This window comes from Narcine bancroftii, chromosome 2 (genome assembly GCF_036971445.1).
Source record: "Narcine bancroftii isolate sNarBan1 chromosome 2, sNarBan1.hap1, whole genome shotgun sequence".
NCBI lineage: Eukaryota > Metazoa > Chordata > Chondrichthyes > Torpediniformes > Narcinidae > Narcine > Narcine bancroftii.
The window spans coordinates 41527031-41553012 of record NC_091470.1 but is presented as its reverse complement, the minus strand read 5'-3'; the positions used below and the strand labels follow the sequence as shown (position 1 = coordinate 41553012).

The 25982-nt window shown below is 35.4% G+C and overlaps 2 protein-coding genes across 14 annotated transcripts in view; one reads left to right on the top strand and one right to left on the bottom strand.

The window, feature by feature from the left end:
• The window catches only part of LOC138753429 (MAPK/MAK/MRK overlapping kinase-like), a 139816-nt gene that overhangs the window by 6764 nt on the left and 107070 nt on the right, over nucleotides 1-25982 (bottom strand). For 3 of the 5 annotated variants that reach the window (XR_011351166.1, XR_011351167.1, XR_011351169.1), the window contains 2 exons: nucleotides 15780-15830; nucleotides 4411-4529 (listed from right to left, as the gene is read on the bottom strand). The gene's annotated coding sequence lies outside the window, so the exon portion shown is untranslated. Of the gene's footprint in view, nucleotides 1-4410; nucleotides 4530-8691; nucleotides 8951-15779; nucleotides 15831-25982 lie in introns of those variants that run through there. The other 2 variants (XR_011351171.1, XR_011351168.1) reach the window with 2 other exon arrangements.
• Nucleotides 1-25982, top strand: part of wdr20a (WD repeat domain 20a) — a 110600-nt gene that overhangs the window by 27025 nt on the left and 57593 nt on the right. For 4 of the 9 annotated variants that reach the window (XR_011351161.1, XR_011351164.1, XR_011351162.1 and 1 more), the window contains exons 3-4: nucleotides 3540-4826; nucleotides 15804-15936. Coding sequence is in view for 5 of the 9 variants with exons in the window: in XM_069916405.1 (XP_069772506.1) it covers nucleotides 3540-4826; nucleotides 15804-15857 (1341 nt within the window). In the remaining 4 variants the exon portion in view is untranslated. Of the gene's footprint in view, nucleotides 1-3539; nucleotides 4827-13585; nucleotides 14920-15803; nucleotides 16640-25982 lie in introns of those variants that run through there. The other 5 variants (XM_069916407.1, XM_069916404.1, XM_069916405.1 and 2 more) reach the window with 4 other exon arrangements.

Sequence of the window (25982 nt, the reverse complement as noted above, 5' to 3'; positions counted from 1 at the left end):
TGGTTTGGTTTTGAAGAAGAAGATGATGTTCTCCCCCCCCCCCCCCCCCACCTCCCTCACCAACCAGCTCTGCTTCAAGTTAGGATGTTTCAGGGATATATTGGCAGAATCCTCTCTAAACCTTGTCACCTGACTCTGGAGGAGGAAATAAAGAGACCCAGCACTATCAGATCCATGCACTTGTATCAAGTAGGTATGACCATTGGGAAAGGTTTGGCGGGGGGAGGGTGGGGGGGGGGGGTCAGAATACTGGGCTGAATTCTATACCTTGTGCAAATGATCAGACGTGGTATGACCAAAGTTTGTCAATTTTTTGCATTTTAAGTAAACTCTTCCTTACTTTGCCTCCACAATCCTTAACTAAAGGAATACTCCTCCCCAGCTCCAAATTTGTTATCTGCAGACTGCTTTCAATATTTTGTTTTTGATTTCTACTTCCAAAGCAATTACCATATATTTTGGCGTACAAGTTGACCACCCCCCCTACTTTTTCAGCCTCATTTTAAGGGTTTTATGGTATATCTGGCGTACAAGTCGGCCCAATATTTTGGCTGCCTGAGGTGCCCTGTTGACCGGTGTATAAGTCAATCCCTAAAGCTTGCGATGCCGGAGATGGGTCGTTGACTGACATATACATCGACCCCCCCCCCCCCCATCCGCAACATAGATCATGCGGATTGATCTGCTGGGTGTTGCTACAGGGGATTGCAATCATGGAGGGTGTATCGTCACAATGTAGCACACAATGAAAATATGATGTGAGCTTTAATTTGAAAGTGATAGAATTGGCCAAGAAAAACTGCACTGCTGCAAGAAAATTTGATGGGGATGAGAAGTTGGTAAGAGATTGGAAGAAGAAAGAAGAGACTTTAAGAAACGTACCAAAAAGGCAATGTTCTTTGAGAAAAGGAATCACTCATTGACCAGAGTTGGAAAATCATGTTGCAGAATGCGTATGTAAACAGAGGCAAGATTGCTACAGTCAGCCTAAATAAAATAAGAATGTTTGCATTGCAATGGGCCAAGATGCATTCAGACCTCGGTGATGATTTTGAGGCTACAGTAGGCTGATGCAATCATCTCATGAACAGGAAAAATCTGGTATTATGCCAAGAAACAAAAATTGCAAAAAAACTACATATTGATGATAGAGTTGTAAGTTTTCACCAGTTTATTATACAGGGAAACACCAGTTTGCATTGGCAAATATCAGAAACATGGACAAAATCTCCATGATAGGAAAACACCAGTTTGCATTGGCAAATATCAGAAACATGGACAAAATCTCCATGATAGGAAATAGAATAGTGGAATGGAAAGTTAAAACTGCAAACCAAAGTACAGGCTACGAAAGGACCAGATTTACCATGGTGAATCTCATGCATGGCTGACGGGACAAAGTTAAGACCCGTTGTAATCTTCAAACGCAAAATTAAACTGAAAATTAAATTCCCTGCAAGTATTTTGTACATTTTCATGAAAAAGGTTGGAATGATGAAAATGGTGTAAAAACAATGGATAGACAATGTGTGGAACAGGTGGCCAGACAGTTTACATGAAGAATGGAATTTGCTGATGTGGCATGTTTCAAAGCCACTTAATTGAGAACACTGAAAGTAGATTACCGCAACATAATGCTTACATGATGGTTATCCTGGATGGTTTGAAGCCTATATTGCAACCTCTCGATGTCTATTTAACAAGCCATTCAAAGACCACGTGTGTGAGGAATAAAATACATGGATGTTGAGTGCAAAAAAGTTTTTTTACAAAAGGTGGGGCAGTGTGTGCTGCATCACTTGATGTGCTGTGTAATTGCTCAAGGCACGGGACAAAGTTAGAGATTGATAAAAATCATTTAAAAAGTGCGGTATCTCTTGTGGAATTGATGGCACAGAAGATGATTTACTGTGGGACACTAACGTCGAAGCTGAAACTGCCTCATCGGATACAGACTGGAACTCACAATGACTGTTTAATCCGAGTATGGATGTGTTTGCCGTCATCTTTGCTTCAGACGATGAGAGTGAGAGTGATTTTGAAGGGTTCTAAATGTGTTGTTTTTAGTAAAAATCTCAACGAAAATCTGTCGTAGTTGGCTTTTTTTTGTTTTTCAAGGGTCAACTTGTATGCCGGATCAGCGCGGATTGGATTTTGAGCTGAATTTCGTCTCAAAAGTATATCCAGTGTATGTCGACCCATTTTTGAGAGATTTGTTTGGGTTTCACAACTTGATTTGTACGCCAAAATATATATGTTAATAGGCAATTCATCAGTTCTCTTTGCATCAAAGCACATGAATCATTCCTTCTGTACCTTTTGTAATTAGATTTAATCCATACTTTGCATCTGTTTGGTAAGCTTGCGAACCATTCAGCTATTTCCCTCATTTTAAAACTAATCCCTCTATGTTTGCAAGAGATTGGCAAATCCTATCATTATCAGATTGATGGAGAAAAATCTAAAATATTCATTTGGTGGCTGTGGAAGTTAAAAAATAAGAGAGTTGTCTGGATAGCAGCCGTGAAGATGTATTGGTGGTACTGCTTTTGGAATTACTGAAACCAGGATTGGAAAGTGGTTAATATATGGAGACATGATAGTGGAAAGATGACACATATAGGGATCGTAAAGGCTATTATATATGTACAAATGATTTCAAACAAAGCAAATAGCTTGGAGATGACATAGAGGGAAGTTATACAAACAAGATGCAACAGGCAGAATTCAAATCTATCTGGATTTATATATTTAAAATTAGTAAATGAGCAGAAAATTAAATGTAATCTGGGTAAATTCAGTAACATTATAAGGAACCACCTCTTGCATTTGAAAACAAAACAATTTAATTTTACTGTGCACAAACCGAAGGATGGAACACCGATTTTAAGGCACAAATGTGAGCCACACCATGGTAATCGCATACAATATTATTCTGAAAATTTGCACCATCCTGTAAAGGCAGGTAAAAAGGGCCAATTGGTTTGGCACTTGAAACCTCCCGGGATAGGAGATGTTGAAGGATGTGGACTTGTTTATTCTGATTCCATACAGCTATAATTTTATTTGGACACAGGAAAATCAGACTATAATATCAAAAGTAATTATTAGCAGCAGGATCCTGAAGACTATATTTCCTGCAGAAGGTATCATTTAGGCTGTTGGTTACATGTGTTCAGATACATTTTTGCTATTATTCCTAATGGACTGTTATATTTGCCGAACAAATCCGAGGAATATTCGCGATCCTAAGCTATGATGCATGTATTTCTTCATTTGTAATCATTGCTTTGACTTGAAGAACAAATGACACACCCATGTGCTTTATTCAAAATTTAATAATAAATAGTTCATTGTTCTAATTATCAAAACGTGTGGCAGTTAGTCTTTTGAAATTGGCTTTTGTTTTAAGTACTTTAATAGACTGTAGAAAAAAATGAGTAACTTCAACATTTATTAATGTTTTATCCTTGTTTGAATGTACTTCAAAAAGTGTGGCCTAGCAGATCTATTAATTGGTTTATCTTTTTTCTCCTCAGAGATTAATAGACAAGTCACGAGTTACTTGTGTAAAATGGGTGCCTGGCTCAGAAAGCCTCTTCTTGGTATCTCATTCCAGTGGTAGTATGTACTTGTATAATGTGGAACACTCCTGTGGGACCACTGCACCACATTACCAGCCACTGAAACAAGGAGACAATTATGCAGTTCATACTTGCAAAAGCAAATCGACAAGAAACCCTTTACTCAAATGGACAGTTGGTGAGGGGGCCCTGAATGAATTTGGATTCTCTCCTGATGGGAAGTATCTTGCTTGTGTAAGTCAGGATGGATTTCTTCGGGTGTTTAACTTTGATTCAGTTGAATTGCATGGCACGATGAAAAGTTACTTTGGAGGACTACTTTGTGTGTGTTGGAGTCCAGATGGAAAATATATTGTAACAGGTGGAGAAGATGATCTGGTGACTGTGTGGTCTTTTATTGACTGTCGTGTAATTGCCAGGGGACATGGACATAAATCATGGGTCAGTGTTGTTGCATTTGACCCTTATACCACTAGCGTAGAAGAAAATGATCCAATGGAGTTCAGTGGGAGTGATGAAGATTTCCAAGACCAAATACATTTTGGTAGAGATCGAGCTAATAGTACACAATCTAGGTTGTCCAAAAGGAATTCTACAGACAGTCGTCCTGTGAGTGTCACTTATAGGTTTGGCTCTGTGGGCCAAGACACACAGCTTTGTTTATGGGATCTAACGGAAGATATCCTGTTCCCTCATCAACCTCTTTCACGTGCTCGGACACACACAAATGTGATGAATGCCACAAGTCCATCTGCTGGAAATGTTACAACCAGTACTGGAAGCAATGGCAACAGTAGCATCACAACAACACCCAGCAATTCCTTACCTCCTCCGCTTCCTCGATCAAATAGCCTACCACACTCTGCAGTTACGAATGCCAGTAACAAAAGCAGTGTCATGGATGGTGCAATCGCTTCAGGAGTCAGTAAATTTGCGACTTTATCACTGCACGACCGCAAGGAGAGACACCATGATAAGGATCACAAACGAAATCACAGCATGGGTCACATTTCCAGCAAAAGCAGTGACAAACTAAATCTCGTCACCAAAACTAAAGTAGACTCTGCTAAGACTCTGGGAACTTCTCTTTGCCCTAGAATGGATGATGTACCCTTGTTAGAGCCTCTTATCTGTAAAAAGATAGCACATGAAAGACTGACTGTTTTAATATTTCTTGAAGACTGTATAGTCACTGCCTGTCAGGAAGGATTTATTTGCACATGGGCAAGGCCTGGTAAAGTGGTAAGTCTGAGCTCTTAGACCTAAGTTTTATAATATATAAATACATCTTTTTCCTCTTTAGAGCAAATTTATAATTTTCAAAAATAACTATTGACCATAATGGATTTCCTTTTCACAGGCACTATCCAAATTAATATTAAATTGTTCTGTAGTAACTTGTAGTAAAGCAATTGCTGTTGCCAGTCAAAAATCACTTCAGTGACACTAGCAAATAAATTATGAATATGATAAATTAATCTTTTAATTGCAAAGTTAAAAAATTGTGATTTCTTTCATTAATCAGACCTGGCACTTCATTTCCAGATTTTGTGGGTTAATGAAAACAGTTTCTTTTTTAAAAAAAACATTGGGTCATCTTTTATTATGTTAAGCATGGATATAATTTGTCAAATGTATCATATCCCATTGATTTCTGTCCCTTCTCTCCACCCTTTCTCATATGGGATAGGTATAGGAGGTTTCTTCACCTTGCAATCACACATTGATTGAATATGCAGAAAGCTTCATTTTTTTTTTCAAATAAAGGTTGGAATAATGTGTATAACATCTTTGTCTTTAAACATTGGGTATATTTATAATGTTCTGTATTAACTAATTGTACATCTCTGTAAAAAGTTCTGCATGTTTCAGTGATCTGGTGTGTACCAGAAAAGTCCACCGAAGTTTTACAGTGGAATTTGGTGAGGTGTAAATGTTTAATTCCGTTTGGATGAAAACCAGTGAAGACTACTGGTGTGTATTAAATAGATATATCTTGTATATGTTGAAGTTTCAGTTCTTCTTACTGTCGTAACAAGGTTTAGAATAACATTACATCTGAAAGTGAAAACTTGTTAAATCAGTAATTACAAGCTTGGTACAGCCATTGATTGGCCTCGTGGTCTTCCTTCTGCATGCATTTGAAAGTACATTGTTTGAAATTGTGTACAAATACAAAAGAAATCTGCACATTTAAATCTTTAAAAAATATTTTTCAATTCAATGCTTAATTACCTTGGAAGCATGCTGACAATCAAAGATCTTTAAAATTGAGTAAATTTAGTAACTATAAGAAATACAGAAATTTATTTGGGAAAATGAGGAGACTTGTACAATTTTAGATATTTTAAATCAAAACCTCCGCTTGTTAATTAAAACTGATATTCCATTGAACTTTTTTAATTGTTGGAACAGATTACTTTAAAACACAACAATAGAATTCAGTCTATTTTGCTTCCTTTGTAAATGTCATGCAGCATCTTTTGATCCCTTTAATTCATGTGAAGTGTCAAATATATTAATCACTTGGTGAGAAAATCAACTGTTTTTATAAAAGCCTTTCTAGTTTAGATATTAAGTAATAATTTCACCAGTAATTTTTATTTAAATGGATCTGAGCTCAAGGTTTTGTATTCTTTGAACTTCATTTGCATTGAATTACTGTTAGTTTGCATTATGTTTAATTTAATGGTAGAATATCTAGTCAGCCAATTTCTCTGTATGAAAATACCATTTCTAAATTTGTAACATAATTTCTGAAAATATACCAAATGTTTCTTGTAGCTTTTATTGTGCTACATCAGCTTGCTGATTGAGATTAACATTTGTCATGAAGTTGCTTGGTTCAAAGAGGATACAGAGTTGAACAAATTCTCTAGAGATGTTGCATTATCCAAAATGCAATTGTTTTTTGAAGTCCATGCAATTAAATATTTAATCCAATTTAAATTAACATGAAGCTTGTATTTCTGGACTCATTGCAGTTTCCTAGATTTTGTAGGGTGTTTTTTTTTTTATATAATATGCATCAGCAATGATTTTGTGGATAGCAACTTAACTTGAGCTAAAAGGTCATGGATTTAAATCCCACAAAAATACAAGGTACACAAGCCCTACACTACCATTTCATGGATTGGATTTTCAATCAATCTTCAGTAGATTCTCCAAGTGGATTTAAGATGCTGTAAAACTGTTTCAAAAACCAATGGAGTTATTAACCCTTGTTGTGATACAAATACTGGGCTGGATAATCAACATCATGTGCGTTATGTGGTTATGATCACATTACTGGTTGTCCATAAACAAGCTATGTTTTCCAGGCAAACATATACTCTAAGAGGTACCAAGTGTTTTGGAACACCAGAAGATCCAGAAAGATGCTATTTAAATGTATTTTTTATCCTGTCAGCATTCTGTTGAATTATTTGTATTTTAAACTATTTTCTGCAAGGCTAATCAAATAAGTGCCATTCCATTTCAATTTTTCTTACTCAAACAGCTTTTCTGAAGAAAAAACGGGCTGTGAGTGTGTTAACATTAATTGTATACTTCAGTTGACCTTGAAGTTGATGAGCCACTGTTATGAAAAGCTGCAACCTCTGTCATTAAAATGCTGATATAGTGCTAATAAACAAGGGAGCTTTAGGGTTCTAATACGCAAATTAAGAATGTCGATGCATATTCAGCGTTGGAGGGTACGTGGCTAAGTTGGTGGTTGTTCTATATGTCCGTTCCTCTCATTTTTTTTGAGATGACATGTGGGTTGGAGGAAATGACTATTTAAGGTGGTTAATGTGCTGCCACTAGACACAATTTTGTTTTTAAATACCCTACACTTGGAAGTGTTCAGCTCTAATTTCAAACTTCCATTATTAGAGCTAAACACTTCCAGGCAAGTGCAGGATATTCCATCATTCTCTTGATGTTTTGTGCCTTGTAATTCAGGTTTATGAATTGGAGGGAAAGGGGATACTTAGTGCAGAAGACTTGCTTTGTAGCCTTGTTATTTATAGAATGATGAGTTATGCCAGAATGGCAGAAAGTATAAGCATAGGGACAACTGGAGCCTGAGTAAACATGGCCAAAAGTTTCACACGTCTTTAGTCAATAAGATTGAAGGATTGTGAAATAAACAGCCCAAGGACTGAGAGGATATCTAGAATGGGAAATATAGAGAAGACTGAATTGACAGAAGACCAAGTTTTAAAATGATAATTTAAACATTTTCTACAGTTGCAACCAGATTATTATTTATGTTAAATTCAGTCTGCTCTTTGTGACGAGTTTAGAGTTGTAATTACAACAGGCCCTTCTGACCCATAAGCCCATGTTGCCCAAATACACCAATTAACCTACAAACCCTGTTCATTTACAGATAAACCCTGCTTACGAATATTCAAATTATGAAAATTCACTTATACATAGAAAGCTGTGTTTGCTTTTATGAAGAAATAACAATGGGTTTTCGCTTTTATGAAAATTGCCTCCAATAGTAGTAAGTGGGTGTTTATGAATTTTTGGTTTAAGTATCTCAGGAACACAGTAAGATCGTAAAGTGGGGTATACCTGTATTTCTTTTTTGAAGTTTAGATTTGGTATGCTGTACAAGTATAGCAATTTAACAAATGCAGTGCATTTCAATGGGTAGTCACAGACTGAAATGCTATTTTAACATAGAGCATTCATGGAACCTTGGTATTTTTCCATATATTTGCTCTTGACTGAAAATAATGCTCATTTTGGTAGAATATTATAACTTCTACTACAGACTTTCTTCCATTTTATTTCAGCATTGTCTCCATTGTGGTCATGTTTTCAGTTTTTACCATTATTATTGTCCACACACTTCTCAAGGAAACTAAGTTTAGCAGTCATAAAGACTTTCTGTCTTTGAGCATGAAATCACAGTTCCAGTGGAGGATGCTTTGAAATGGTGGGAATTTGTGAATTTTGTTAACTGTCTAAAAATTATTGCTCTTTAATTTTGAACACCACTCCAGTGAATATTGTAGGTCCTGATCTCAAAACATTGAACTAATTATTGATATCCTTTAATATTAAAGACAATTGTTGAATTGAGATAAACACTTCATACACTTCAACTTAAATTATTACTTTCTATATAATGCTACTTCGTGGCTTGGTTTCTTATGGCATGTAGGATTCAACAATACTCGATCAAAAGCAATTTATGGCTATACATTTTAATTTTCATGGGGAAATTTGCTCAGGGATCATTCTGTCTTTTACAAATTAGTTAATGTAAAGTAACATTTTTTGTTGACGATCTTCTTGCAACAGCTGACCACTGTCATTTAATTTGGATTGAGATTGGCTTCACACTATTTTATCTCTTGGCAATTGCACTGTCAACAAAAAACGTGTTTCAATAAGATCTGGTACTTCTTACCCCAGAGAAATGCTCTACTTAATGGTTGTAAACATGCAATTTAATGTCAACTGCATTCAGGGAATTGAAGAGTCTGTGATTATTTATATTGTTATTGAGAATAGACTTGTAGTACTGAACTTTATGCAGTGATGGTGGCTGAATTTTTCCTCAACTTAAATGTTAAATGATCATATTTTACCCAGATTAAGAAAATGTATTGGTTGTTATGAATTGGAAAAAGTCCATTATTGTGCAGAACTGCCATTAATATAATATGAATGGTGAGTAATTAAATAACTTGATTATTCAGTCTCACTTGTCTTTCAGAATGGATTTATCAATTTTAATGCTGTGAAACATTGCCTATTTAAATATGTATATTCATCCAGTTTCTAAAGAATGTTCTCATCCATCAATAGCTGGAAGTCTGAAGTGTGTACTTGTTTTAATGTTCATTGGCAATAGTTAAGGCTCAGCTGCAAGAAGGTAATTAATTGTGTAGGATCATAGAAATTTATATCACAGAAGATTGACAAAATATGGGCTCTGTTCATTCCATTTTGAGGTCTTGGTCTTTGGCTCTATTGATGACACAACGAGCATATTAAATATGTTGAGGCTTCTCCCTCCAACATCCTTTCAGAGAGTGCCAGAACAACCACTGCCATTAATTTAATTCAGAAATTCTATAATAAAAACATACCAGGCCATCGACTAGACATATTAACTTCCCTTCAGATTTAGCTCCTAGTCAGGAGAAATAAGTTATTGTAGTTTACTTTTATTGGCCTGTCGTAATTTTCTATTAAATCTAGCTTTATTTTCCTTTGAAAAAGGAAACAATGATGGTCTTGAACCCCCAGTATTTTTGTAAATCTCCTCTGCAATGTGGTGATCATAACTCTACCCTTCAGCATTTTTCATACTTAAAGTATGATTGCCAATTTGTATTCTGTGCTTTGGACTACAAAGGTTGTTATTTTGTGACACACCTTAAACATCTTAGTTTTACAGCGTGGAAACAGGCCCTTTGGCCTAACTTGCCCATGTTCAAGCTATTTATTCAAGCTCCTCTCATTTGCCTGCATTTGGCCCTTTATCTCTCCAAAGTGTTTTCTATTCCTGTATCTGCAAATGTCTTTTAAATGTTATATGTATCCATCTCTACCACTTCCTCTGGCAGCTCATTCCACATTACTGCTGCTCTCTCTCTCTCTGTGAAGGTAGCTTGATTCCCTTTTAGTCTTCTTGCATGAAACCTATGCCTGCTAGTTTTAGACTCTCCTGCGCAGGGAAAAAATACACTATTCACTTTATCCATGCCCGTCAAGATTTTGTAAACCTCTAAGGTTATCTCTTAACCTCCTACCCTCCAAAGAAAAAGTCCTACCTATCCTACCTTTTAAAATTCAAGCCCACTAATCCTGGTAACATTCTTGTGAATCTTTTCTGCCCAATTCCCAGCTTCATATCTTTCCTAAAACAGGGTAAGCAGAACTGTATGCAATGCTTCAAGTGTGGTCTCACAAATGTTGAACAGTAATGTCCCACCTTCTTCACCCAATGCCCTGAACAATGAAGGCAAGCATGCCAAATGCAACCTTCACCGCCCTATTTAACTGTGTTACCACTTTTTTAAAAAAAACGTGTACCAGTATCACCAAGCTCTCCAGAGCTTCACCACTTGCTGTGCAAAGTCCTGCCCTGGTTTAACCTACCGAAGAGCAACACCTTGCACTTGTTTGAATTAAATTCTACCTGCTGTTCCTTGACCCATGTTCCCAGTTATTCTAGATCCTATTGTAATCTCCGATAATCTTCACTGTCCACTATATCATTAGTTTTCAGCAATTTGTGAATATGCATATTATCCTCTATTTTTCTTTGCCTTGTTTAACCTTTCTGAGCACATGAACACAGTCTGGATTGGATTTGTTTTGGGCCTTCCTAATCGTCTGTCTTCCTATAATCCAATGCAATCTATTTAGTTAATTCAAGGTATATGGGATTTGCAGTAACACATGGTGATGAGCTGTCTTCTTGAAATGCTTCATTCCTTAATAGGTAACTTAAGGAATACCTTAATAGGTAACAATGCTGTTGGGAGGGATTTTCAGGATTTTGATTCAGCAAAGGAATAATGATGCATGGGTAAGTCAGGATAGTGTGTGACCTGGATGGCAACTTCTAGGAGGTGGCATTCCCAGATTTTTTCTGCTATTATCCTTGTTGCTGGTAGAGGTTGTGGTTTGAAAGGCGTGTTCTGAGAAGTCTTGGTGAATTGCTGAAGTGCACCCTGTGGGTCGTACAGGTTGCTTATATTAGTGTGTTCAATGTATTGGTGATGAGAGAATTAATGGTTGTGGATGGATTAGGTAACTTTTCAGTGGGTTGCTATGTCTTCAAGGCAAGCAAAGTGTATTCCATCTCATACCTGACTTAAGCCTTGAAAATGGTGGACAGACTTTAGAGAAAGGAGGTGAGTTACTTGCAAATTAGCCTCTAATTTGCTTTTGTAGCCACGCTCCGTACATTGTACTTCAGTTCAGTTTCTGCAAAGCTATGCTTAGTGACTTGCTTATTTTGGCCCAATCATTACCCTTTGCTATCTAAAACATCTTGTCATTTTTCCTTGGGCTTTTTACTTTCTCAATCAGGCATGTGGGACCATATCAAGTACCTTACTAAAATGTATATAAAATATATCAAATGCTCTGTTGTTGCAAAGTTTAAATGAGTAAAACAGAACCTTTTTTTAATAAGGATTTGTCCACTAATGTTAAGATAGTTGGCCTAAAATTATTTGGTTTATCCCTTAAATTTTGCTTTATTTTCAATACACATTTCAGTAGTGCCACTGCTTTTATTCTCCTTCTTCCCCCCCACCCCCATATTCATGCAAAATATTTAATACCTCACAAGTATTTTGCCTCTAATTTATAGACTTTGACATGATGCATTTTAGTGATAGGTCACTGCATCTAGTTTTTGAAAAATGTTTTGTGATAAGGAATATTAAACTGAATTGTGGATATTTCAAGTTTCACGTGGCTTAATGTATTCGCTATTTCAACTACAGTATCTAGTCAACAATATTTCAACTAAATTGTATTGCTTGAGAGAACAAAATGCTGGTTAAACATTTTGTACAGATTTTGTGCTCAGCATAGTTGATGCAGCAGCACATTTGGGTCAAAAAGGTTGAAATCGACATCCTCCTGTATGACTCAACTGATCATGGTGTGATTAAATAAGGTATGATATGACGTGATTACATAAGAAGCTCAAGAATGATAGTTTGCTACATATGAAAATTCTGATTTAATGTTGGTAGAAATTAAGAATAGCATTTAGCATATTCCACCCTAATTGCAATTTTGGTTTAAGATTTAAAATTTAATCTTGAGTAACCACATTCACTAACCACTGAAGTTCAAGACAATCATCTTAACTAACGCAGACTATAAGCACATATAGAAAATACTTGATCTTTGTCTGCCAGATAACAGAGAATTTTTCACTTACTCGGGTTGATTTTTAGGAATTCCATGCTAATCTTGCAATGTTGATACATGATTTAGTCACGTGGATCTTTAACCACGATTGAGTTTAGTTCTAATTTATCTTAATCACTTTAATTTATCTCAACATTCATTTCACCACCTCTCCCCATGGGAATTACAAAGTAAAGCTGATCTGGGGTGCTCTCATTGGTCTGAATCTGGTGTTGAGTTTCTAATTGAAATTTATACAGTATTGGTTTGGTAGAGATGTAAAGTTAGAACAAATCATAGTTTACATGAACTTTATCATGCAAATACCACTATATGACTGGAATAGTAAAATTCATTAATATGGATTGGATAACATGTGAGACCTTGTAACTTTGTACAAATCTGTGCTTGAGTTTCTAAATAACTCGGTATTACTTTCACAAGGGAAAAAGACATAAGATAGCATGGAATCATGTTTGTGCCCGAGATATAAATGTTAATTGTTGCTTGACTTTATCTACCAGCTTGATTTTGTGACATGTCAGCAGAACTGTAGAAGAGGTTAATAAAGGAAATTTACTTTTTTAAAACTTGTATCCAGACAACCTGCCATGAACCACCATTTTGTATTGAAAAATATGATCAAAATCTCTTTTGTACCACATTTGTGAAAATTGTGACAAATTAAAAATTTGAATGGGTTTTGTACGTCTAGGAATAGATTGGTAATCCAAACTACACTGCAGGTGTTCTAATATCAGAGTTGGTCATTCTGCTATTAAATGCTTTCAAATTCTCTGTTTTTGTGTGCACATTAAGTAATTTGATTATCAAATTTTATCTGGAGTCGATTGGAATATAGAAATTTGTATTTATGTAAATGCTTTGAGGTTAGAGAATACTTGATGAATTGGTTTAATCCTTTTCATTTTATGTTTGCATTAAAGAAAAGCTTTAATTATTTATCAGGTTCTCAATTGTCAGGTTAAAAGTTTCCTTATCTATACCATTATGCCTCATCAGAAAACCTGAACACTTAATAGGTCTGAAAGAAATGAATTAATGTTTAGTACAGTGTCAAAGGTATATAACAATATGAAATGCTATGTTTACAGGGCTTGTCATCCCAAAACCAAGCCAATTCGCCGAGTGGGACTGTAGTATAGCTGTCGCACTACCGCTTGCAAACCTTCGCTACAGGATAAGACGTAATGACATTGGAGCCAGGAGCTGGTCTTCAGCCACAACGCATTTCAGATTTTATTATAGTGGTGATTTTGTTCAGGATTCTGCTGTGAATTGTGTAGAGCTAACACTGGGGAACACTGACTGAAAACTGTTAACGTGGGCTTTTCTATTCCACTAACACGGACAACTGCCAACTCCAGGGATCTATTCCCTTGGTGTTAACAGTTTTAAAAATAAACCAAAAACACTTTTACAAATCTTAACTTTATAATTTCTTTGATTTTTTTTCAGAGTTGATGTGGTTTAATCAATTGTATAGTGAAAATATATTAAAACAAAGCTATTCTGTTCACAGTACATCAACTCTGAATTTGTATCTCACATGTACTTTGCACTGATTTTTTTTTTGCTTTACATTTTTAAATTGAATTGGTTGGAAGGCAGCTTGGAATGCACTCAATGGAATTGAGTCATTACTTTTTGGCTTGAATTTGTGATTCAGGAGATGGATGTTGCAATCATAGATTTATATTAAAATGAAGTTGCACTTAATAGTTTAATGCAAGTAGAGGATGTTCATGGGATGTGCAAAAAAAACTCCCAGAACTGGAGTGTTGTGGACAAAAGAATTTTTTCTGTATCAATTAAACATTTATTTTAATATTTCAAATGGAACCAACTATGTATTATATGTATAAATATTGGTCATGTCCTGGAGCAATTATCATTTACTCTAGTTGAAGTTTTGTTTTAATGACAGTAGTTTCTAATTCAGAAAATATATACATAATCTTAAATATAGTTTTTCTGTTCATTTTGGTTGCTGTAATTAATTTCTTGAATTAATTGTTTGGTACAACAGGAAATCTTTGTATTTAAAAAAAAAAGGTTATATCAGCTGTAGAGCTCAATCAGTGAATATTTTAAATTTCTGAGCTTTGTACTTCTGTGGTTGATGCATCACCAAAGTCCAAAAACTAGCACAGGGACCTACTAAATTCCAATTCGTTACAGCTATATTGAAGAATTGGTTGATGTATTTTTGTGGGTTAGAATTGCTGGATCATGACAGACCTTCATCATTGTAAGAGAATTTGGGATGAGCTAAATGTTTTGCATTTGTCATCGTCTAATTAGGAATTGCTCTAGGTTGGGTTAAGTTGTATCATGATAAATTTGCTGTAAATTAATGCTTATTTCTTGGAAGAATGTAAAAGTACAGGCAAAGCTTGAATAAATACCTTGCGTACTTCTTGATTCATTTTTATTTTTACGTGGATCTGTTGACATGCATTTTAAAGTCTATATTCAGAATTAAAATTATGACTTTAGTACAAGCTCTGTGTACTTTTGCTGAATATAAAATTTATGAATTCACCAATCATCATTTTTCAAGTATTAGAGCTTCTGATGGATCCATTTGTGGTTTAATTTCACTTCAGTGAAAACTAAAATAAAACAGCACTAATTTATTGGCTGATGTATTAAAATGGAAAGTTGCTGCCAGATGCATGGTCCATGATAATTAGATGTTATGTAGATTTGGAGTTTTGGATAGGAGTGTGTACCAGAGAGTATACCATTTTCCATAGGGCTCCAAAACAATAGTATTTAAAACAAAAATTCCTTAGCTTTACTGTTAAATTAACTGTTTGAAATTTGGATGGAAGAAATGTTTAAAATATCACATTTATTGTGGTCATGTTTGCTTAAATTAATCCTGCAGCTGCTTTGAAATTAATACTATAAGATCTAACTTTTAAAAGGTTGGTGATACATTGCATGCAAGCAACTATTACAGTAGTTTATACAATCACTAACAAATTTAATGCCTTAAATTTGTAATACCTCAGTCATTTAATGGACTAAATGTGGCAGATAAATTTCTTTGCTATAATCTTGCAAATGATGTTCTTTTCGGTTCTTGCATGGTCTACTTTTGTTTGAAAATAGTGTATGATTCTTGCATCAGTTATTTTCTGGTTATTTGCAAAGATAATTTTGACTAACATTTTAAGAAAAAAGACAATATAACTTTTTATATAAACTGCTTGCATAAAGTGCATATTTCAGAATTATTAACCATTTAATAATCACTAATGCTTTTATTTCATTACTCACTGTATTTTTTCCTCATTCCTCAAGTTCTTCAATGTAAGGATTACTTGGAACCTAAAGGGAAGAAAATTTGCTTTATAACTTCAGCCCGGCAATCTCCCATAATTTTCAAACCTTATTAATGTACATAAATACATTGGGAAGATCAGCATTAGAAAAGGTCAGTGTAAAGGAGAGTTTAAAATACTATATTACTGGTAAAGAACAATTCAAAAATTACTGGGAATGCAGTGTACAGAAGTTTTCTTTCTGCTCACTCTTGATAATGCGATGTTAGCTGACAGCAGTAATGATAAACATGTCTCAAATCCTCCAATAACACTGTAATGGCACTCTGTCTTCAAACTCTGGAATTCTTTTGGCTTCAAGCTTTCCTTAGTCAAAATGGCATGTTCTTCATTTTGTATGTCATCTCATTTCACGTCTTCTGTTTATAATGTATATTTTCATTCTTCTGTGCTTTCTTCTATTTCATGATGTCTTCTATGTGGCTTTCTAGACTGGCAAGTTATTGTTCACAAAATATTAACTATGCATAATGAGAAACCCATGAGATCTCAGTCTAAATATGCCATTAAAATGATCTTGTTATGCATTTGGATTGATTCAAAGATTTGAGTTCTGAGTACATCTGTTGTCTTGTCATCCTGTAGCTGCTATATTAGTGTACAAATTGATCTCCATCTGTTCAGATGCTAGATTTTTGGCATTTCATAAGATTTGATTTCTCCTCATTCTTGTTCAGAGGGTAGCTACTATTTATTAAGCGTTATTTTTACTTTTGGTCAATGCCAATAGGGAGTTTCCTGTTCAGCTGATCAAGATGTTTTGTTAGATCTCATTTGCATGAAATGAAGGCAGAACAAATATCTTTTGAATGTTCTGCTTACAAGACAAGCATTGCCCATTAATGGTAGAAAGGTATCATAATGGTTTAAGTTGCTACTGAGGTGGTGATAAGTATATCAATAAATAAAATGTTAAGAGATTAAAGATTCATATTAACCTGCATCTGTCTCTTTAAGGGGCACATGACATCAACTATCAATGTAAAATCCTTTAACTGCAGTCAGAACTTCTATAACCTATTAGAGCAAGGCAAATTAGTTTGAGATACTGAATACACAAGTATGTTGCTCTCATTATATTCACATTAAATAGTAACTTCTAATTTTCCTGTTTATAAAGTGACTTTTCTTCCAATTTCCTTGAAATTATACTAACAAATTTAAAATCAGTGGCTGCTAACAACTAAAATGTTTTGATTCTTTTGGAAAAAAGAGCTGATCTTGGGCAAAATGGCAATACTTTGTACTTTAGTTTCACATCAAAAGAATTTCCTGTGGAATTTGCAAATCTGAAGACAACAGTGTCTACTCCTTGTAACCAAATCTGACAAATAATATCTAAATTAGGATGATGTACTCAATAACTATTCAACACTCTATATCAGGGGCAGGCAACCTTTATCATGCGTGGGCTGGATGGTGTGCCAGTGGTACGGCGGGCTGCACTGATGCTATCATTAATGAAATAAATAAATAAATAGATCGATGGAAGATTAATAAATAAATAGATGAAATAAATAAGATGATGCATTTCAGGTTAGGGAAGGCAGCTTCAAATCTGGAAATGCACCAAAAATTGCGAGTTTATTAAAATGACACAATTTTTAAAAAAGTCAAAGGAGAAAAATTAGTCACAAAAATAACTAACCCAAAAAAGATAGCTGTGAGGGGGGGGAATGGCACAGAGGATGAATCATGCACAGAGGGAGATTTGCACACCGATAGGGAGGGGGAGGAGTATCCAGCGTGGGGGGCCACACAGTGAGGGGGGGGAGGGGAGGAGAGCCTCACACTGAGGGGGGCAGCCGTGGACGGAGCTGGATAAGTTTAGATCGTAGACCGTAGGTTGTCCATCCCTGCTCTATATCTATTACTCAAATCAAAAAATAAAATCTGACATTTAGTGTGATAATAGCAGCTTCTACCAACTTTTGTCAATTGAAATATTTGATTAATGCAATCACATAAATGGAACTGAAAATATTCAACATTAGTTCTTGTATCAAAACTTGCAACAGTTGAAGAGAATCAGATTTTCACTTTTGATCTTGTACATTTGAAGCAGGTTGTCACATATCCAACACCATGACAAATAACTGTTTGACATCTGAACAAAATATTCAAGTATAGAACTAGAGGCATTTAATTTCATGTACATCACAAAAATATTCTCCTTCAGTTCCAAATGAATTATTTTCATCTTTTGTATTTAACATTGAATGAAAACAATTCAAAACCAGAGTCTCCCTGGTCGAAAATGTTCTCCACTGTCTCCTTCTTGACTTGCATTGTTCCTAATTTGATAATACGTATTTCTTTTAACTGGTTTATTTCTATTATCATATGGGGATCTTGTCATTGGAAGCTTTCTCTTTTATTGAAATAATTAGATGTTAGTATAATTTTAAAAAATGAATAATCAATTTCTATATCTATTATCACTTAGTCTATTGGTTAGTGTTTGTTTCAGTGACCTAATTTTAATTGCCATTGAGAATTCTAAATTCTGGCTTGATTTTTGTTTCTCAACTGGGTAGATTCAGAAACCATAATTTACATTTGAAAGAATTACAGAATCACTCGGAATGTCTCGAAGTACCTGTAGTTTAATTTGAGGTTTAGATAAAATGGACCTTTAATAGTTTGCACATTTGATTTTGCCTTGGTATTAAAACAATATAAAAGAAACAAACTGCAGATGTTGGATAGCTGAGGTACTAATCAGACTCTGGAACATCTAGAGAGAAAAACATTTTATGTTTCAGATTGATGACCCATTTGTCTTGCTGTTGTGACAGATTATGGATATGTTTTTGGGAGATTGATTGGGCAAGTCTTTTAGTGTTGGTCACATACAAACACTTCAAAGCAAATCTCAGTTAAAATACTGGAGCTCTGCTCAAACTAGTCATTCTGGCTCCAAGAACCTTTGCAAAAACTTTGAAGAGTGCCCAAGGGATTTCACTAATGGATTGCTGTTTTGAAAAGCAACAGATGAAAGAATTTGGAGGAGTAGGTTCAGAACTGCAGGCTGTCTGGGAATGCTGCTTGCTATTCTAAGAGGGTCATGTGGTTTTGCAAGCAGAGAGGGAGTCACAGGCTTTTCTGTGTGTGTGTGTGTGTGAAAGCCTTTGTGGTTCATGCAAGAGGAGAGGATTGGCTGTCTATTGTTTCACTTCAAATAAGAGATACAAAAAGGAATTTTTTTTTTTTTTAAATTTTTTTTATTTTTCACACCATAAATCACATTAGCCATGATATACACTATTTCTTTTCACACATATACAGTGACTTTTTCTCCCCCCCCCCCTTTCCTCCCAAACCACCCCCCCACCCCCCCCTCATCCATTTTAGGTATACAATCTAGGTTGCATTAAGCCAGTCAGACAATGTTGTCATTCAACAAAATTACACCAGAAATTCTACTGAGTCCATTCTTTTCTTTCCTTCTCCTTCCATCAACTTAGGTAGTGTTTGTCCCCGGTAGGTTTTCGCTATTGTATTTAATGTAAGGCTCCTATACTTGTTCGAATATTTCAATATTATTTCTTAACCAATATGTTATTTTTTCTAATGGAATACATTTATTCATTTAAATTTGGTAGTTTCTTCCTTTTAATTTGGTTATGTATTCCATTAATATTTAAAGACATATAGTTCAGCGTAGCCCTTTTATATTTTGTTTATCTTCTCTTTCCGTTTTTCCATCATTACCTTTCCTCCTTTTCCATTTCTGTTTTCTTATTTTCAACTCTTTATAAGACAACATTCCTACAACATCTAACATTTTCCTTATTCTCCTATTTCTATCTTATTTATCCCCAATCTCCCCTTCACCTCCTGAGTTGTCCTTTATCCCTTGTCGGACAACCACATCTCCCCTCTCCATTTGGATTTGCGAATCCATTCGCAAGCGTCAACTGATTGTGCAGTGACCGCTATTTCCCCCCATCCCGCCTCCCCCAGAAAAGATTTCACTTTTCATATGTCACAAAGGTCCCTCTTTTAATTCCCTCCTTATTCTCTCTATTCCATTACCTTCCCTTATTAATTCTTGTCTATACTATCTATATTTTCCTCTAAGTACAGATAAATTCATGTATGCTCATTGTCTCTATTCACTCTTATACCTCTTTACCTGCATACATATCAATCGTGATCATTTTTACTCTCATTACCCGTCTTCATCCCTCAGTCTATTTTTGTCTTTACCCACATACATATCAGTCGTGATCATTTTAACTCTCATTACCCGTCTTCCTCCCTCAGTCTATTTTTGTAATTGTTCTGCAAATTTTCGTGCTTCTTCTGGATCCGAGAATAGTCTGTTTTGTTGTCCTGGAATAAATATTTTCAATACCGCTGGATGCTTTAGTATAAATTTATACCCTTTCTTCCATAAAATCGCCTTTGCTGTATTGAACTCTTTTCTCTTCTTTAGGAGTTCAAAACTTATATCTGGATAAATGAAGATTTTTTGCCCTTTATACTCCAGTGGTTTGTTGCCCTCTCTTACTTTTTCCATTGTCTTCTCCAGTACCTTTTCTCTTGTAGTATATCTTAGGAATTTTACTACAATAGATCTTGGTTTTTGTTGTGGTTGTGGTTTAGAGGCCAATACTCTATGTGCCCTTTCTATTTCCATTTCATGCTGTAGTTCTGGACATCCTAGGGTCTTAGGGATCCACTCTTTTATAAACTCCCTCATATTCTTGCCTTCTTCATCTTCCTTAAGGCCCACTATCTTTATGTTATTTCTTCTGTTATGGTTTTCCATTGTATCTATTTTTTGAGCTAGTAGTTCTTGTGTCTCTTTAGTTTTTTTATTAGATTTCTCCAATTTCTTTTTTAAGTCTTCTACCTCCATTTCTGCTGCTACTGCCCGCTCTTCCATCTTGTCCATTTTTTTTCCCATTTCTGTTAAGGTCATCTCTATTTTAATTATTTTCTCCTCTGTGTTGTTTATTCTTTTTCTTAAATCCTTAAATTCCTGTGTTTGCCATTCTTTAAATGACTCCATGTATCCTTTAATAAGAGCAAGTATATCCTTTACCTTGCCTATCTTTTCTTCTTCTATTTCACCATACTCTTCCTCTTCTTCTTCCTCTGGGTTGGCCATCTGTTGTTTCTTTGTTGCCCTTTCCTCCTCTTCTTTCTTGTTTCTATTGTCTTCTGTGGTCTCTTCTTGCTGCAGGTGTTCTGCAGCTGTCGTTGCCGGCTGTGGAGATCGACTCCCCAGCTGGTCCCCCCTCCCGTCGGTGTGTTTTTTTTCATTCGCATCGCGCATGCGCGATACTTCGCGCATGCGCGGTTGCGCACTTTTGCTCGGCTCTGCGAGCCATTTTTGTAGTCCACTATTTACCGACCTGAGGGAGCGGGTTTCTCTCTCCGCAGCGGGCCTCTTCGGACAGGTAAGGCCTACACCTTTTTCCTCCTTTGTCTTCTCTTCCTCTCTTCTTACCGTTGCTTTCGATTTTTCTTTTTTTGTCGCCATCTTCTTTCCACCTTTATACTCACTTTTCTGTAACTTTTATTTCTGTGCCTTTGTGTTTTCTCTTGTTTTTCCCGACTTTTCTGGAGAGGGCTGGAGTTCACCGTCCGGCCACTACTCCATCACGTGACTCCTCCACAAAAAGGAATTTTGTAGTGGCGTGAAAGAAACAGGTTATCATCTGAAGAACCCTGAGGGGGCGTTTCTTTGGAAAGACACTAACGTGGCTGATTAAAAGGAATCAATTGTGGGTGTCCAGTGTACAACAAATCTCTCTCTGAAAACTGACAAGAGCCTTCCTGAGCGGTAACCATTTATCTTTCAAGCACCAAAGCCTGGTGAACTTTATAAATGTTAAATTCTGTGCACAGTCTAAGAATTACCTGCATCCAGTGAACTTGGAGGAATGAGAAGTGAGATTGCACTGTGAATCAAATAACTTTTCTGAACTTACATACACATTGCATACATGTGCACTTAGAATTAGAAGGGATTTAAGTTAAGTTAATAGTGATAAGTTGAAGTGTGATTCTGTTTTCATGTTTAAAGATAATTAAAAGCAACTTTTGTTTAAGTAACCATTTGTCTTGGTGAATTTCTATTGCAGCTGGGTTTTGGGGTCCTGACCTGAACTTGTTCAATTTTCTACAATTTTGTATAATCAAATAAAAGTATAAAATATTGAAAGTCTTTAAAAAGCTAAACCCAGTTCCTGTCAATCTCCTTCATATTTTCATTTTGTTTCCTGTCCCCAATCAAATAAACTTCTGCCCAACAATATTAAGAATATAATCTTGTTTTTGCAAAATACAGAAAAGGTTCAAAATTATATTTCTGATATTATTTTTAGTTGAATATTTCTAAGAATATAGTTTGTAATTTTAACACGTCTTCCAACCAGTAGCTAGAATTTCAACTTGAAAATTGCATCAAATTTGAATTGGACTTGTTCTTTTAAATATTCACCCCACATTAATTTTGCATGTGAGGGAAATGTTTAAACTTAAATTGCAAAAGATCACTCTCTGGATACATAGACAGTACAAAGTTCTTGGTGTCATGAATATTTCAGATGTCCAATGTAGATTTGTACAGCCTCAAATTCTAATAGAAGTTCAGCAAGAGAGAAATGAAGATATTTTGTGCATTGCCCTTGAAACAACTTCCTAATCTTGGAGCTCTGCTTAATTATTTGCAAGGGGGTTTTCTTTGCATTATGGACAAAGGCATGTCTTTCAGAATAATTTTAATATTTTCATACGGATATTACCTGTTGTTTATAAAAGCAAGAATGTTAACTGGTAAAATATGTTTTAAAGTGCAGATTTGCAATAAAAAATGATGAAACAAGTGTGAATAAAGATGATAACAGATCCACTTTCTGGTGCTCCTTGTATCCCTTAATTTCAAGTCTTTTGATCTTTGTCTTTGCATACGAGTAGCCTTCTGGGATAGAGATTTCCAAAATTTTACACTATACTGGTTGGAACCTAAAAATGGTCCTATACAATTCGTACAAGATCTTTTTTCTACTTCTTGTTAACATGGTATCTGCTTTCCTAATTATGTGTGTAAATTTTGAATCCTGTAAAATGCCAGATTTTCTTGAATACTATCATTTGTACATTGCCTCCTACAGGGTGGATGTTTACTTTTTTTTTTACATATCCCATCTGGTATATTTACATTTACTTATATTCTTTTGCATCCTCTTTGTCTGCATCTTTGCATAGATTATATGATGAATTGGATAACATGGAAATATCTTGGAGCTCTGGTTCACTCAATTCATTGATGGTCATGTGCTAAAGCATGTACAATAATAGTATTTCTTCATTATTCACCAATCAATATGCCCATTTTGTTTTGCTTGCCTTATTTTTTTAAAATGTTTTCTGAGATTTAAATATTCTCTTGCATTGACCAATCTAATTGTAATCCCAAACATGTGTATATAATTTGCATTTTGTCAGGGAAGTTTCCTAAAGAGAGGTGAGTTAAAGGTTTAATTTTTTCCCAGAAAGTTACATGACTCTTTGGAATATTTCCAGCATTAATGTTCAAATAACTGCTGGATCGGAGATATCTCTGAAAATGGGTATGCGCTTCAATGTTCCAGAAAGTTTAAAAATCACAACTAGCATAAACTCTTCACTACAAACTCTTGGTTCTCATAACTAATACCATGTTAAATGAAGAACAGGTCAAAGGTTATTGTTAATGCTTAAATACACTACATTTAAACATTACAAAAATCAAACAGCATAAGACTGGCTATTTTTAAATGATAATAGTAAATTGAATAGTATTAAAAATACAATTACAGAATTGAAAATAATGTCAAATTTAATGCTAGATAATGAAAATTGAATATAGAAATTATTTTTGGAATTATCATGTTAGGGAAAACGAATCCTCCATGGGAAGTCTGTTTCCACACTCCCATTCCATCAAATTTTATGATATTTAAACAACTTGCTGGAAAGAAGTGACAGAAATGGAGCAAACTGTCAGTCCTTTCCTCTTCAATACAAACAAAAGAAAATGACTGCTGTTAGAACCCAGAGGACCCCAAAACCCAGCAGCAATAGATATTCACCACTACAAATGGTTACTTAAACAAAAGTTGCTTTTAATTATCTTTAAACATGAAAATAGAATCACACTAACTTGTCATTATTGATTTAACTAACCTAATTTAACCCCTTTCATACGCACGTGTATGTAATGTGTGTGTGCGTAAGTTCAGAAATGTTCTTTGGTTCACAGTCCAATCTCACTTCTCATTCCTCCAAGTTCACTGGTTGCAGGCAATTCTTAGACAGTGCACAGTATTTAACATTTATAAAGTTCACCAGGCTTTGGTGCTTGAAAGGTAAATGGTTACCGCTCAGGAAGGTTCTTGCCGGTTTTCAGAGAGAGATTTGTTGTACACTGGACACCCACAACTGATTCCTTTTTAATCAGCCACTTCAGTGTCTTGCTGAAGATAATTGCCCCCTCAGGGTTCTCCAGATGATAACCTCTTTCATTCAGTTCCCCACAGTTTCTTTTTGTTTCTCTTATTTCAAGTGAAACATTAGACAGCCAGTCGTCCTCCTCTTGCATAAACCACAAGGGCTTTGTCCAGGCTGAACTCCCAACCCGTCTTCCAAATAGGATTTTCCACAAGCTTGCCAGAATGTCCTGTTGCAGTCCCAGCTGCTGCTGCTGACTGTAAAACTGCAGAACTGATCTGTGTGTGTCTTTCTCTCCTGCCCCCTCCCTCCTCCCCACCCCCTTCGTGCCCACTCCTCTCTCTATCGGAAAACCAACCCTCCTAGAACAGCGTTCCTCTCCAGACAGTGTGCAGCTCCGACAAGTTCTTTCATCTCTTACCTTTTTGTAAATAACAATCCATTAGTGAAGTCTCTTGGGAATGCTCCAAAGCTTTTGCAAAGGCACCTGGCCCCGACATGTCTAACGTTACCAGAGCTCCAGTATTTTAAATAAGATTTGTTTTAAAGTGTTTGTGTTACCTACACTTAAAAAAAAACCTGTCCCAAATTATCTCCCAAAAACTTAACTATATACAATACAAACACAATATGTCACTCTTTTCCCCTACAAAGGAATTTTAACTCTTGAGTTAAAATTCAGTTATAATTAAGCTGTCTTTAAAATCACTAAAGAGATAACAAATACACAATAAATGTTATAATAAAGTAACCCAATTTTGAGAGTATATACTTCTATACATGATCAATTTTAACATCTTGACAATCTTCTATTACATTATTTGTACCTCTGATATTAATTTGCATATTATATTCTTGTAATATTAAACTCCAGTTTAACAATCTTCTGTTTTTATTGTTCATTTTATTCAAAAACACGAGAGAATTGTGGTCTGTAAATTTCACAGTTGGTTCATGAGAGGTACCGAGATATATATAAAAATTCTGCAGAGCAAATATTATAGACAACAGTTCTTTCTCAATAGTGGAATAGTTCCTTTGATGAATATTGAATTTTTTTGAAAAGTAGGCAACTGGATGGTCAATTTCATTGTTTTTGTAATAAAACTGCACCTGCTGCTCCCTCCCTGGCATCCACTGCTAAAGAAAATGGTCTACCAAAATCAGAATATTTTAACATAGGGTAATGGCAAGGCATATCTAAGTTTTCTAAAGCTGTCTGACAAACTTTAATCCACAGAAATTTCTCCCCTTTCTTCAAAGGATTGGTTAAAAGAAGAGCAACCCGAGCAAAATTTTCTGTAACATCCTGCCATTCCTAAAAACCTTCTCACTGCTTTCTTGACATTGGGAATAGGAAACTCAGAAATTGCATTCTTAACTTGAATAGGTGCAACTTTGCCATGACCAACCACATGACCTAAGTATATTACAGTGTCATCTGCAAATTGACTTTTTGCTAAATTAACAGTTAAGTTTGCTTTGGATAATCTTGCAAACAATTTGTCCAAGTCCCTTAGTTGCTCTTCCCATTTGTCTCTTTTTGTGACCAAGTCATCAATATTAGCATCTGTATGTGTTAACCCTTGGATCATCGAATTAATCATTGTTTGGAATGCTGCAGGGGCATTTTTCATGCCAAAAGGTAACACATTATACTTGTATAAACCAGATGGAGTTACAAAAGCTG